The sequence below is a fragment of the Protopterus annectens genome, chromosome 4.part1 (genome assembly GCF_019279795.1).
Source record: "Protopterus annectens isolate FY-2018-M chromosome 4.part1, PAN1.0, whole genome shotgun sequence".
Taxonomy (NCBI): Eukaryota; Metazoa; Chordata; order Ceratodontiformes; family Protopteridae; genus Protopterus; species Protopterus annectens.
In genome coordinates, this window is record NC_056734.1 from 119439135 (window position 1) to 119454588 (window position 15454).

A 15454-nucleotide genomic window follows, 5' to 3' on the forward strand; every position below is an offset into this window, starting at 1 on the left:
TATCAAATACTTTACTCCAGTGTTTTTCTCAACTGAAACATATGGGGAGTTAATAGGTATTTCCTAGGCATCTGGTTAAGGAGACCACTGAGGAGTCTATCCCAATGTCACAGTTGCCCTAGAACACTGTTTGATCAAGTGAACTGCTCAGAGTCGCACAGTAAGCAAATGGAGGATGAGGGACTCAAACTGTATACTTAAGGAAGCAGTTTATTAACATTTTACATCCTTAATCATCTGTTTTAACTGTCAGTTTATGTAATTGCTTCACTAGACAGACAGTATTCAGAACTTGAATCTTTCAGATTAGTACAGTTTGTGTATCCAGAACCTGGCCCTTTCTCAGGTTCGGAAAAAGATTTAGTTCCTTATCATCCAGAATTTGCTAGGTAAATTTCCAAATATAAAACTTCAATGACTTTTTCTTCCTTGGGACATGTTTCAGCACATAATGGAATTTTTGACATATCCTTCATTTCAGAAGTCTTTGACCGCAAGGGATTTCTCATTACTCACGGTTACATATCCTCTTCCATTCTGATGGTTCCCACTGCAAAGTTACATATAAGGAAACGTATGGTGGTAATTCAGGATCTTGTGGATCGGAATATGCCAGTCACTTGAGCCAGTTCTCTCCCACGTTCTATACCAATCAGATTTCTCTTTTTGGTAGCACAATCATATTTCAAAAAATGTGGGCCTCTACTTTGTTAAGGTGGACAACAGACACTTAATTTTCATGAGGCACTTGCTTCTAAGCTCTTTGAGTTCAGGGCTCAAGGTTTCCAGCAAAAAGTTCTCCTTTTATAAAGAAGTGATAACTATTCATTTAGCTCTAATAGTATTCAAAATTGCAGTAAAAATGTACAACCCTACAAATAGTGTCTGACCACGTAACAGTTATGTGGTACATCTCAGGGGTCATTGGTTCAATTGTCAAGCATATGATCTACTTTTAAGAATATTGACGGTCATATTCTGTTTAATATTATTTATTTTCTATTACCCATATTAATATTATGATATTTTAAAGGAAATTAATGACTGAATTCTGATTCTGAGGGGAAGTCTGTTCCATAGCCTTGGAATGTGCTGTTGAAATACACATACACACACACAAGCACACATATGTCATGGGCCAGATTCGAGAAGAGTTGCTGTCAGTGTAGGTATGCTTTTATTCTGAAAGACTTTCTCTCAGTGTGTGAGGCCGATCTATAAACAAGATTACACAGGCACTGAGAGCAAGTGTTTTGGAATCGGGACTCATGTTTATGATTTTTGATGTTCTCTGATGTTGTATTAGCACCCCTGTCAGCATGTTCTAGACCTATATTCAAACGGAACTGTATCAGATGTCCCCTTTCAGTCCAAGCACTTTACAGTAGTCTTCTTCTTCTTTCGGCTGCTCCCATTAGGGGTCGCCACAGCAGGTCATCTGTTTCCATTTCTTCCTATCCTCTGCATCTTGCTCTGTCACACCAGCCACTTGCATATCCTTTCTCACCACATCCATAAACCTGGCAGCTTCATCCTTAGCATCTTTTTTCAATATACTCTGCATCTCTCCTCAGCACATGTCCAAACCAACATAATCTTGCCTCTCTGGCTTTGTCTCCAAACCTTCCAACCTGGGCTGAACCTCTAATATACTTATTCTTAATCTTGTCCACCCTTGTCACATCCAGTGCAAATTTTAACATCTTTAACTCTGCCACGTCCAGCTCTCCCTTTTTGTCAATGCCACTCTTTCCAACCCATATAACATAGCTAGTCTCTCTACCCTCTTGTAGACCTTCCCTTTCACTCTTACTGGTAGTAACCTATAAAATTTTGTGTAGCTTTTCTTTTCAGGCCTCTGCTGAAAATGGGATGTTATCCCAGTCAGACTTTCTCAGTAAACAAATGTCAAATAAATAATATAATGTAATAACAGTTCAGGTTTCAAACCCTTTAATTTTCTAACAACAAATTACTGCCCCTTTTCATTGGATGTTTGAAGGCTACCAAACACATCACTGTAACTGATAATAGGCTAATTCAGGGAGGCATAAAGTGGTACAGTGATCTCCCTTTAGTGACCGAACATGCCCATTGGAGATAGATAAACTACCAAATGTGCTTTTTCTGATTCTAGTATACATGGTGGTCAAAATTTGAATTTTACAGACACATTTTGGGGAGGAGGAAATGATGTATACAGATTATTATTCTCCAGCTAACTTTAGATGAAATATTTTTAACAACCAGATATGCCCCACATCTACAGAAAGTGGTTAATGCATTATTTAAGCATTGATGTGTTCTGTTTACTAATAAAACACTTAACAGAATTTTAACTTCTGAAACTAAGAGATGTTTATCATATGCTCAGTAACATAGTAGCCTTAGTTGTATGGGTTGTAACCTTTACAGGATAAATAGCAGGCCAGCTTCCAAAGCTTAAGGGCACCTTCCATCATGCCCCCCCAGACCATTAGAAGCTCGAGCAAAAAAGGGAGAAAACCCTGATGATCTGAGCACCAAGCCTTTCAGAGATTTTCTGCAGCTGAAGAGTGCTCGTCTTGCGGACTTACGAGGACTGATGGTTGGCTAGTGTTTCTCTGTTGCAGTGTCTTGAGGCTGGGTGCATGTATGTTGTTTTTCACTTTTTTTTAAATAATTAAAGCACCACTTTTTGATACTTATGTTTCACCAACTTCTGCTGCCATTGTTATCCAGACTACAGGCATCATTCTCAACTTTACAGTAGAACAACCTCTTCCTTTCTCTGGCCACTAAAACAGGCTGCAAATTTACCTCAGCCATATATGAGTGCCTCTGCTATGAGCATTCATCTTTTTCCTTGGTTTCTTCTGGTGTAGTCCTCTATAGCCACCATAGACTGGGGGCTAAACACATAGTGGAAGTTGGAATGCGCCTTGCTGGCATGAATGAACCATTTTTGTCTGTATTGGAGGAAGGAGCAGGGGAATGCTTCTTTTCCTAGCTGGAATGGGAAACCTGTTCCCTAGGGTGATTTTCCTGACAAGATTTTGAACATGGAAATGATTGTGAGGGAACAATTATTGTTTTGGGGGATTTTTTCTTCTTCTCAGATGCCCAATACTAATTCTGAAGAGAATTTTTTTTTTTTGACAGTCTCTTGGAAGGCTTTCTGAATCTTTTTTGTATTAATATTACAATCTGTTATATCTGGAATTTATTCACCCTATTCATGTTCCTCCTGTTCTTCCGGCTTTGGAGAATGTTGTGCTAGTCAGCCAGCTCGTTGCCCTAAGAAGGCAAATAGAGACTGTTCTTCAGCCTTATTTTCTTATCCCATATCTGACCTTGTAGTAATTTTCTTTTACAACTACTGCTGTAGCTAAACATTTGATAAATGTTATTCCCTCTCCTTCTGATAAGTATAGGAAAGCCTTTCGTAGAGTTGGGAAAAGTGTTCTCTTCTGCAGCACTTATTTTTATAATTATTGAATGCCAAGCTCATGCCTTAGTCATTGCTTGCTTCTTATTTCATCCATATTTCACCATTCTGAGGTAAAATCTTTAAACGCATATATTGCTATTTTGTCTGAAGTAACTAAACATTCTTTAAAGTGTGCTTATGACTCCACTGATGGTTCTTCCAGTGTAGCTGCTTCTTAAAACAGTTACAAGGTCTGCACGATTAAGTTCTCAAAATTTACCTGAGGATGTTAAAGCTCAAATTTTAAATCCCCTATTAATAGGGTGTTTATTTTTGGACCATCTGCTGCTGAGGTCCTTGAGAAGAAAAAGGAAGACTGACTCAAGGGATGTCTCACATTTTCAGCCTTCCTTCTCCAAGTTTGTAAAATGTTTCACATTATAGAAGGCAAAATAAGCAAGACCAGCAAATCACTGGCAAGCAGACTTTCAGAAAAAAAAAGGGTGACAAAGAGGGTCAAAAAATAAGGGGGGGGGGGGGTCAGAAGCCAAGACGGTCCAACAAGTCTAAATTACAATATCCTACTTGTTTCCCCCTCTCATCTCAGCAGAGAGATGAATCTTCCCCATAATCTGACTCATTTCAATCATCGGCAACAGATAATGTCAGACATCTGGATTCTGAAAGTACTCCAACAGGAGTACAACTGGCAGTGGTGGTCTTTTCCTCCTCTTCAAGGATTCCTTCCTACCCACAAGATCAAATTTGGTTTCCTCCCGTCTTTCAACATTTATTGACTGGGGGGGCATAGAACCTGTTACTCTTCCTCTGGTAGGGAAAGATTTTTATTTTATTCAGGAACATTTCTGGTACCAAAGAAAGTTGCCCCAGAGACCATTCCTAATTTTTTTTCATTTCTAAATCAGTTTGCGAAAATCCTAAAGGTCACGATGCTGTCCTTTCCCAACTTGTTATAACGGATTTCCTATTGCAGTTTTTGGCAACTATATTTTAAAACATTATTTTCATCACATTTCTATAGCATTAAACTTTTTTTTTTTTTTTTTTTTTTAATAAGGTTGTCTGTGTTTGCATTACCTTATCAGCTGTCTGTATTACCCTTTGGGTACCTACTTCCAGTGATATCCTATTGAAGACGGCAAGGTACTCGCATATTTTCCAGATTTAGTTGACTTGCTTATTTTTGTAGAGTCTTTTTCCAGGTGTCAGGAATCTCTCACTTGGGTGACAGATCTCCGTCACATATTCTGGTTTCAGGAGGACATTCAGAAGTCTTGTTTGACTCCTTTCCATAGGATTTTCTTGGGTGGTTCTTAGATACCTCATTTCAAAGAGGTTTTCCTTCCACAGGACAAAGTAGATCTAAATCTATGCAGCTAGTCTAGGGCTTCAGTAAGAGAATTTCTTAGGATACTTGGACTCATTGCATCTATGATTCTTATAGCTAGACTCCACATGAGAAAGATCCAGTGATAACTGAAATCTGTATGGCCCTGATATTACCATCCCATCCTTTCAGATTCCAGTTTTTGGATTGTGAAAAGGGAACTGCTTTAATGGAGCGAACACTTTGAATCCAGGTGTCCCGTTTTCCCTTCCAGCTCCATCACAATCTGTAAGCAGATACCTCAGACTTTGCATGGTGAGCTGTCTCTGTGGGGGTAAAAGTGCAGGGTCTTTAGAACAAAAAAGAACCAAAACAGGCAAACATAAATGAGATGTTGGAAGTTATAAGTGTACAATCTCGCTGTACAGGTATATTGCATTCCATCAGAGCTAAACATTGTGGCAAACAACCTAAGTAGAAAAGATCCTCACAAATACAGACTGAAGCAAGGAGGGTTCCAGAATCTGATCCACCTGTGGAAAGAACCTCAAACAAATAACTGTGGTTCCATACCTGTGGAAAGAACCTCAAACAAATAACTATGGTTCCATTCACAACAAACAGATGGCAAAATTCTGCTCTAGGATTCATTGCAAGCAGGCATGAGAAACAGGTGCATGCTTATTTCTCTGGGCAGGAATGTTCCTGTATGCCTTTGCACTGATGTTCAGGGTGATTCTGAAGATTCAGGAGGAGTCTACGGAGATCATTGTGATGATTCTCTGTTGGCTCAGACAGCAGTGGTTCTGTCTTCTTTTGAAAATAGCCTAAGGCAGTTACCACAAGCTTCCTCACAGACTGGACCTACTTCACTTCTTCTGGATCACCCCATACCTACTAAAGGTGATTTGGCTCAGGTCAGAGAGGGGAAGACAAAGAAGCATGAAGCTGACCAGGTAAGATATTGCTGTCCAGATCATGTTACTAAAAAGCCAGCAATAGAAGTTATACTCAGTGTACTTCTGGTGCATCTAAAATGCCTGTTAAGGATTTGTCTGAGGATTAGCCAGACTCTGGCATAAGCCTTGACTATGACCCACATGATCCTCGTCTGAGTAAAAGCTCAGATGCTGGAAGAGCCGTTTGGGAGATGTGAGAATAAGTGACTTTGCTGGCTGTCTCACCCAGACAAATAAGGAGACTGTAGTTCCAATTGGCCATCTGCTGCCATGCAAGTGATTGCTTACATGTAAGAATTAGCCATATGACTAAGTATGTAGGCTGGGAGATACCAAGCCTGTTTCAGTAGGGCTAAGGCACGATGCCATAGGGTGTTGTCTGGGCCAGGGATAGGGGTGTCTGGAATGCAAGCAGGTACACACGCAACTGTCAAGGCTACCTGAATGATTGCCCTCCAGTTGGCTTACTGTATTGGATGCCTAGTATGGGAGATGACTCCCTCCGGTAATACTTGGACAGTGTTAATTGTCTGCAGGAATGGGGGCAAAAAGCAACAGAAAAAAAATGTTTCAGAAATCTCCTGTTACTATTTTTGTCCAATCCTAGGGTATGCAGAATCATTGCATCATATTTAAAACTCATTTCTTTGCTACTCTAGAAACCGACCATGTAAAGAAGGTGGTAGCCTTTATGAAGGCCCAGTAAAAATAGATTCATAGGTAATCATTAGGCTAATGACCCTAAATGAAATTTTTTAAACCTTTCCATACTTCCCCAAATATATTTGACAGGTATTTATACCATTGATTTTACTTAAGGTGTATAGGTAGGGTATGGGTGCTCAAGTGTTTACAAGTTTCCTCTTTCTAATATAGACATAGGTGTCAGACCAGGGCTAAATTTACGATTTCCCCATCCACTGATCCAAGTTGTGCTTGAATAAGTGCAGGAAGCTGCTGTGTCAAGTAGATGGAAAGCCTGTTCCAGAGAAGGGGTAATCTCTGAGAAACTTACCTGCCCCTCCAATATGTCTTATTTATGTTGCAGACTAGGTTTAGGTCTTTACATTGGATGTTTCTAATGCCTTTTGTTTAGTGGATGTGCAACAGGTCCATAAGGGCTGGATCTGAGGATGCTTTGAAGGACAGGAGCAGATCACTTCTCAGCAGTCTGTAGGATACAAAGTACACAAATGAGGCTTTGAGGCAGTCCACATAGGGCAAGTCATCTACACCATGTATTCTTTTCTAGAGGAACCTCTGTGCTGTCTGCAGTTGTTGCATATCCCTGGTCAGGTGCATACAGAGGTGGGTGTTGTACTCAGTGATTGGTCAAATGAAGGCTGAGTACAACAGAACAATGACATCTTTGGACCTAGATCCTATACCCTTGCTTATAAGTTACAGAACATAGAATGATTTCTACAGCACAGCCACACAGTGGTCAGAGTCACTGCATACATGCATTCACAAATCCCTGACCACAGAGTCAAATTTTTAGGGGTTTATTATCCATCCAGTAATTTCCAGGGGTGGTTGTCTTTTTGAAATGTACTGTTGTACATTTTTTTTGGCATCAAGTTTTTAGACCATGACTCTGGAACCAGTTACTATTCTGTGTCAGGCCTTTTTGGAGGATGTTTGTATCTTTGGGGGATTCTATGACTGCACCTAGTTTGCAGTTGTCTGTGAACTTGGTCAGCCAGAGGCCTTTGACGTTGATCTTGGCTTCAGAGAAGTTGATGCCAAAGAGGAGAAACTGCAGCACAGAGCCTTGTGTGGGACTCCACTAGTGGCTATCATTTTTTATGGAGGTAGACTCCCCTATCCTGTCCTAACTTGTGTCCTGAGAGTCCACTGGCTGTACAGTGGGAGACGTATGGATTTATACCTAATTTCATGAGCTTGTCTACAATGCCCAACTGAGATACTGTGTCGAATGCTTTGCTCAGGTCAAGGTAGTCATTCTGCACCATTTTGTCCTCATCCATTGCTTTGATATCTTTCTCAAAGAAGTTCACCAGGTTGAATAGGCAAGACCTGCCCTTGTGAAACCAAACTGGATTGGATCCAATGTTTGAATGTTTATTTCCATGATTATTCTTTCCATGGCCTTACATGTGAGACCAAGTTAGGTTTATGGGTCGTTACTTTCCTGGGTTTCTGGATTGGCCCTCCCTTGTGCAGAGAGATAACAGTTGCAGTCCCCCATTTGCTTGGCACAAAGCTTGTTTGGAGGCTACAATTGAATAGTGTTTCTAGTGGCCCTGAAAAGTCATGTTTCGTGCTGTTAAGGAGGCAGGAAGAATATTGTCAGGTCCCATCAATGTAGTATTTTCGGCCTTGGAGAGTGCATTGAGGACCTGTTCCCTAGTGATAGTTGGGGGAGGTATGGTTGGGGGTATTTTTTGAGAGGTGTCTAGGGGAGAAAGTGGAGTAAAATAGAAGTTGAATTATCAGTCAGTAGATTTTCTATCTCCTCCAGCTCAGTATATGTGTCTCCATTTACAATTAAGTTGGTACATTGTTGTGCATTGCCTTTGAGATTTCGGACATAGCTGAATCTTGCCTAGCGGTAGTCCTTATTGTCTGAGGATACTTTTACCTCAAGTTTGGCTTTGGTATATACCAAGTCCAAAATTGATTGTCTCTGTACCGTTGTCCGTGGCTGAGCTCACAGGGTCAGGCTTGATGTCAGTGTTGGCATTATGCTTGAGTGGCTTCGGCTTTGGGTGCCAAAGGCCAGTGCTGTCAGCTTCAAGTGTGGTACCAGTATTGACCTTGACACAAGTATTGCAATTTGTTCTGCATTTGTGACCTTTTGACACGTGGGCCAATTTCAACATAAGACTTCATAGGAGACATTTTTCTCAGACCCTTTAGCCATCCACATTTTCACTCAGGAAGACAGAAGGGCTGGAAGCCTTTTTTCATAGTAATGCCCAGGTATGTATTCCAGTACAGATGTGTTCCTTATCACGGGACCATCATTTCCAAGGCACAATATAAGGTGCAAGTTCAATAGGCACTTGGAATTCCAACAATAGCACCCCCATCTGAGTTCTCTGTTGATGGGTAGATATGAGTGATATCACCTTCTTCAAGGAACTGAGGTGCTGGCAACAGAGGTTCCTCATAAACTAGTATTTTTATTTTGTTTTTTTTTTCATGTGCAGCCTGCCACTGGACCCATTAGGATGGAGGCTGAGATGTAGCCTAGAACTGTTCCTGTTAACATAGATGCCTTTTTAACAGCCTAGAAGAAACAAAACTTGCCAAGGTGAAAGCAGCCTGCACTTTTCCTGACAGTCAGACATCTGCTCCTAAAAACTCTTAAGTTGTGTAAAGTGCTCCAGTCTTGTACAGTTTTCTACTCCCAAGGCAGATCCTTACCAAAATGAGCTTCTACCTCACTTCTGTCTGCTGCCAGCCTTACCCCTTCTAACAAGATGGGAAAGGTTTTGGATAAATTTGGTAAAAAATTTTGTTCTTCTTCCACATTAACCATCAGAATTATGAATTGTCAAGCAGTCTTTAAGTTTTTGCTGGCTGCTTCCGGTGATAATTTAAGTAATTTAATTGCTGTTCTCTTTCAAATACTAAAAAATGTATGTGTTACTTAGTGTCTATTACATCTCAGATAATTAAACATTCTCAGAAATGTGATTATGACACTCATGTTCTGTGCAGTACCACTCTCACTGGCTCCATTTTGAAAAGATTTGCTTGGTTACAGTCTCAAAATTTATCAGAGGATGTTAAATCAGAAATTGTAAAATGCTTCTCTCGAAGAGGTGCTATTTCACCCTTCTGCAGAAATCCTTAAAAGATTTGATGAAAGAGAAAAGTTAAATCAGGGTGTTACCCAGATTGTTCAACTTTCCTTTCCAAAAAATATAAAACTTTTCTTCCTGGTCAAGATTTTCTTTCAGGAAGCAGAACAAGTGTACTCAGCAAGGTTCAGGCAAACAGATTTTCAAGAAACAGTGGCAGAGGGAGTCAAGAAGAAAGGAGATTACTCCCCAAACCAGAGACAACGTAAAAAAGTCAGACTGAGTATGTGACCCTTCAGGATTCTCCTCCCCCCACCCCTGATAACCTCATAAATGTTTGCCAGAGTTTTGTTTTTATTAGCATCTGTGGTTGCAGATAACTTCAGACATTTGGGATTTAAGAATCATTCTAAAAGATTACAGCTGATAATGGGACTTTCTTCCTCAGTCTTAAGACTTTCTTCACTTCCTCACAATCGAACCCTGCTGGTCCCACTGTACTAAATGAGATGCTGTCTCAGGGGGTGATAGAAACTATTCCCTCAGACCAAGCAGGGAACAGATTGTATTCAAGAATCTTTCTGGTGACTTTGTAGACCCTCTCTGGCATTTTGGGAGCAGGGGTCTGTGAATCGGGAGTTATAGAGGTAGGCTGGAAGGCATCCAAAAAGGCCTCCAGGACTGGAGGGATTGGTAAAGGGGCAGGGGTGCCCACTTCCAAGAGATTGTAGTACCTTTTCTGGACCTCTGAAATTTATCTACACTCCCCCTTAAAATATTTCATCATATTTTAAAATACTCTTCAAAAGAAGCCTGTTCCTTAGAGAAGTCAGGAGAGATGGAGTCTTCATCATCTGAAGGGACTTGATCAGGGGAGTGGATTTGAGAGGAGTAAGCCAGAGAATGGTCCAAGTCAAAGATGTCTTCCTCTTCAGAGGAAGATGAATCAGCAGTAATTTTCTAAGTGGGAAGGAAGGTTGGGTGGGCAGACAAATAAGGTGATTTCAGGACCATACTGGCCTGGAGGGGGAAGGGATTAGTTTTGTCTTTTGTCACTTTTTCTTTGGTGTGACATCCACTGGAAGAAAGTGATGCGGCTCGCACCCTTTGATGTACCTCATTTAACATTCCCGGAATGTCTTCCCCTGACTAAAATTTGTGGATGCTTTGTGGCCCCTCCAGTATTAGTCACATTTCCTCCATCTCAGTAGAAGCTGCCTCTTCAGTTGTATGAACCTCTGATGCCATACCAGCCTCTGGTAGGATTGCAGAAGAGGGCATCAGTGGTAGAGTTAAATGTACCACAGATTCTGTAACTTCAGCAGGTGCATTGATATCTGCTTGGGCAGAGTGTCTGTCAGACTTAGGCCTCTTGTTTTTTTTCTTGTATGATGGAGATGGGAGGGGGGCTGTTATCCTCCATCTTGGAGTGGGTCAGATGCTTAAGACGCTGGGTTTCTAAGAAGGTGTTGAACAAAGACAAGATCACAAAGTCTTTGGTACAAAGGATTGGCTAATGGAGCAGGCCTTGTAATAGTGTTCCATGTAAGGCAGAATAGACATTGGGTATGAAGGTCTTTGTAGGGAATTTGCCTTCTGCTCTCACACTTACCCCTCCTAGCTGATATCTGATAATGCAAAACAATTTATACAAGTAAATGAAGGTTCTCTAGTGAGGCATTCATCTGTTTTTCTTTAGCAGCTGCAGGACCAGCAACCAAGTGAAGATAGTCCGACAGGTATGAGCAGGGCCGGTGTTAGCAGTTTGGGGGCCCCCAGCAAATGTCAAGTTTGGAGGCCCCCTAATCACTTCCGTCAAAGTATCACCCTGCCACTGCTATCCCTCCAAAGCAGCCTATTAGTTCATGTTGCAGACAGAAGTAGTTATGTACATACTAACCTTTGGCTACAATGCTGTTACTGTAGCAGGCCTATGTACCACACTATGTTCACCCTTCTAACAGAGGGATGTTCACAGTTACTGGCATTTTAATTACAACAATGGTGCATAATAGCAACTCTATGTATAGGTCTGTATTTAGGTGAAATGCTGTCTGTATGCTCTAAAGTGCATTTTCTTTTTACATAATCTTTTCATCCAGTGATGGCTTGAACAGAAATGATGATTAAGGAAAGAAGTTTGTGTTGCTGTTCAACAGTTTTCCTTGCATCCTTTCAGCACACCCTTCCTGACCAAGACAGCACAGTAATCACCACCCAGGAAACTCAGATAAGCCAGGGCCCAAGAAGCCATATATAGGTGTTTTGAGGCCCATTTTAGAGCATTTTCCCACCATTTTAATCTGATGGTGTCCTACACAAAAAACACGAGTAAGAAAGAATTTCAGTCTTTTCTTTTTCTTTTAAGGATGACATAAGAAGTGCCTAAGGCTTAAGATTGAAAGATGACAGAATAGTAGCTCACAAAAAAACTAACGAGCCATTTATTGTCTGGATACATGGGTCCAATCTGTGAATATGGCCTGCCTCCCTACCCCCCCCCCCCCACAAAAAAAGACAATCGCTGCCTATGTATCCCACTAGTGTTAGACTGGGATGAAAGCAGATGTTCAAATTGCCAGTGTCATTTGTTTCAAGTGAGTTCTGACATACATAAACATAGCATGACTCCTCACTTCTTTACCCAAACTGTCAATGGCAGCTGCCTGTGTACATGCCTTAAGTGAGATTGTGAGGAACGTGAAAAGAATAATGATTATAGTAATGTATTCAACATTGCTGCTCCTAGACGGTACACACTGCCCCTACACAAGTTATAGTAACCTTCTTTGTACATGCCTGAGGTCTGTGAGAAAAGTAAAACAAAAAAACAATGAAAACACTGTCCTCAGCCCAAACAAAAACTGTACTGACCTCATGTGCACATCTCTGTGGTTAGACTGTAATGAAAATTAAACAAGTAACCCCCCACCCTTAACCTACAGCAGCTTTCTGTACACATGCATCTGAGCAGGACTGGTATTAGAATGGGTGCAATTGAGAGCAGAGGCCATTATCAACTTTATCCTAACAGGGTTAGCCCTGTTCAAGTTAGAGCGTAATCAGAAAATTAATACATTTTTTCTTAGTTTTTCCCCAACCAGCAACAGCTTTTATGGGGCCCTCACACAGTCAAGGATGGTTAAGGGAGTCCCCCTGTATCAATTTATACAGCCAGGGGAGTGGGGACCACCAGACTCTTTGAAGATTGAAGAGTCTGAATGTTCTGTGATATATTTTATGCATTATTTTTTAACTATAATTACTTGTTTGCTACATTTTTCACTGATACCCAGAAGAATAAAGTGCGTGTCCTGGCATTATTAGGTGTGTGCAGAAATAAAAATCACTGATATTTTATACAAACACACATAGAGTCCATAGCAGTACTTGTTTAGTACTTATTTCAGCAAATAGCAATATATTGTGCAACACTGGTACTGCCACACCAAATCAGGGACTACTGTTTAGTAGTCATCAAACAGCATCATGGGTAAGTCACTTATTTACCTCATTGAGGAGTAAGCCATACCTGTCACTATCGCTGATTTCACAGACCTTCCCTGATTTTGCTCATAATTTTGCTCTGTCCTTCATAAAAAAAGTTTGATTTGCTAATAAATCATTCAGAAATACAGTCAATTATTCCAGGCATCAGAGGTTTATACTTTGTATTATCCAAAAAAAAATTCATGTTGATGCAAAAGGTGTTACTTTTTAAGTGAATTAGAGTAATATTTAAAATATATTCTTGATTTTAAGCCTTTATTCTGCTAATATTTTTGGAATTGTGATTAATTTTCTTTCAAGAAAGTTGAGAGTTGTAGTATCTGGTGTTTTACCAGTATTTATAAAACTCTCTGGGGGGGAAAAAAAAACATCCCTGAAGATCGGAAGCATTAGCTCTTCTTAAAATACAAGGTTTGCACTCAAATCAGTCACTCAAACCTGTCAATCTCTATGTTGCTTACCTTGCTTATGTTCATTATCAGCTTATTCACACTAGAGTCATACCAAAGCCCTGTTCAGGTTAAAGAGCATAATCCATTAGCTGCTTTTTTAGAGGCCCCCACACAAATCAAGGATGATTAAGGGGCCCCCTTGCAGCCACTGGTATTGCAGGTATCTAAAGCTGGCTATGTTGTGGGTGCTACTATAACCAGAGATATCTTGGAATTTTAGAGGAGATATAAATAAGAGTTATTACCCACGTGGTACATTAAATATACAAGATTGCTACACTAGCTTTTGTTATTTTGACAGGCATGTTACAAAATATCAAGATAAGATAATTGCTGTGCTTGGGCCCCCCCCCCAAGAATAAGGGGCACCCAGTAACTGCAGGGTTCACTGGTGCCTAAAGCCGGCTGTGGGTATGAGAACTGCATTCAGGCTCTGTGGCAAGATACTCTGAGGATCTATGCTCCTACATCTGCTTATATACCTGTAGGCTTGTGAGTTGAGGTCATACATCTGAAGTACAGTCCAGTGAAGGTTAAGCTTTGATACCCTGGTTGGACGTCAGTGGTGAAAACTCATCTGTTTGGAATATTGTAACAGTGATTTCAGTCAGGACATACTATGATCCTGTACTAAGAAGACAGGCTACTATAATGATTAGCTGCCACATGTGTTCCTTTTGCTCTAGTCTAGTGTTCTTGTCACCTTTTCTGATAGAGTTCCACTTTATCAGTAGCTTGAAACTTAAAATTCAGTATGTCCATTATGTTGAGCAGTATCTATACAATGCATCGTGAGAATTTTTACTGATATCCAACTTCTGCCTAGGTAGACTGTTGAGCTTAGAAAAAAGAAAGATTAAATGTTGTGGAATCTGTTTTGAAATTTAACTTTTAAAAATGCAGCACAGTTCCATCCTTTTAAACTGTAGTGATGGTGTTTTGTTGTTTGGAGACCAGTTTACTGTGAAGAGTGAAATGGTGTGTATAAACCAAAGTTTAGCTGTTGCTACAAAAAATATGCTGATATAGATTATCATCTCTTTTCCCCCTCAGGTACCATCCTCAGTGAAACAGTATACAGTGTCATCCATCGACTCAGCCAGCATTCTTGTTGTGATAAAAGGAGATGCGGTGGCGAGCTCTGCAGCTGCTCTGTCTGAAATGACCATCACTAGGGGATCAGTCCTTTTCATATCTGCAAATGAATGTGTCTCATTGGATATATCTTCAAGAGAAGGCATGTTGCTGTTCAGGGCTTGCTGTCTCTTGTAGTTTCTGACATCTATTTCACTGAGAAAGCCATCCGGAAATATAGTACATTAGCTGTGGTCACTTTACTGCAACAGAGTGGAACCTAGAATGGGGAATGTACAGGAGCCTGTGCTAATACTGATTTCTGCAGTAAATGCAACTTTTTTCTCTAATTTATTGGGTGTTGGGAGTAACCAAGTAGCGTTTTACAAAAGAATGCAGAAAAGCATGGACCTGATAGGAATGGGTTGCTTGATAATGCATTACTTGTTTAAAACTTGAGAAGATTACATCAGGTTCTGTATTAGCATGTTATCATGACATATTGAGGTTGCACGAAATACAAAATAAATTGTAAAATAAAAAGAACCAGTCAATATGTTAATTAGTTGGTCTCATTTACAGATAATTACTTAAGTAGGCATTTTTAGAAGGTAACTTCTTAATATACAGCTAATTATTGACATAGAGGAAGTTTATCGTGCTGAGTAAACATGCAGTGTTCACTGATGAGTCAAAAAAGTCACTAAAGTAACTTAGGATACATTCTTGAATTAACACCAATATTAGTTACTCCGCTCACATATTCAAAATATATTTCTTAATTTGCATTCTGACTCAAAAGCAGATTAACAGCAGGAAATGACTGAAATGTCCATACTCAATGTCTAGCTCATAAGTTTTTAGAATTGTAAAATATTAAAAGGATTAGCAAATTCTGCGAATGGCATACTTTAAGTGTAGCTGTACTT

The 15454-nt window shown here is 40.2% G+C and overlaps 1 protein-coding gene across 2 annotated transcripts in view; it reads left to right on the forward strand.

Annotated features, from left to right (window-relative positions):
- Positions 1 to 15087, forward strand: part of MPI (mannose phosphate isomerase) — a 234301-nt gene extending 219214 nt beyond the window's left edge. For both annotated transcript variants that reach the window (XM_044070020.1, XM_044070021.1), the window contains one exon: positions 14505 to 15087. In XM_044070020.1, coding sequence (XP_043925955.1) covers positions 14505 to 14723 — 219 coding nt within the window. In that variant the 3' untranslated portion in view covers positions 14724 to 15087. The remainder of the gene's footprint in view (positions 1 to 14504) is intronic.
- Positions 15088 to 15454: the final 367 nt, after the last annotated feature.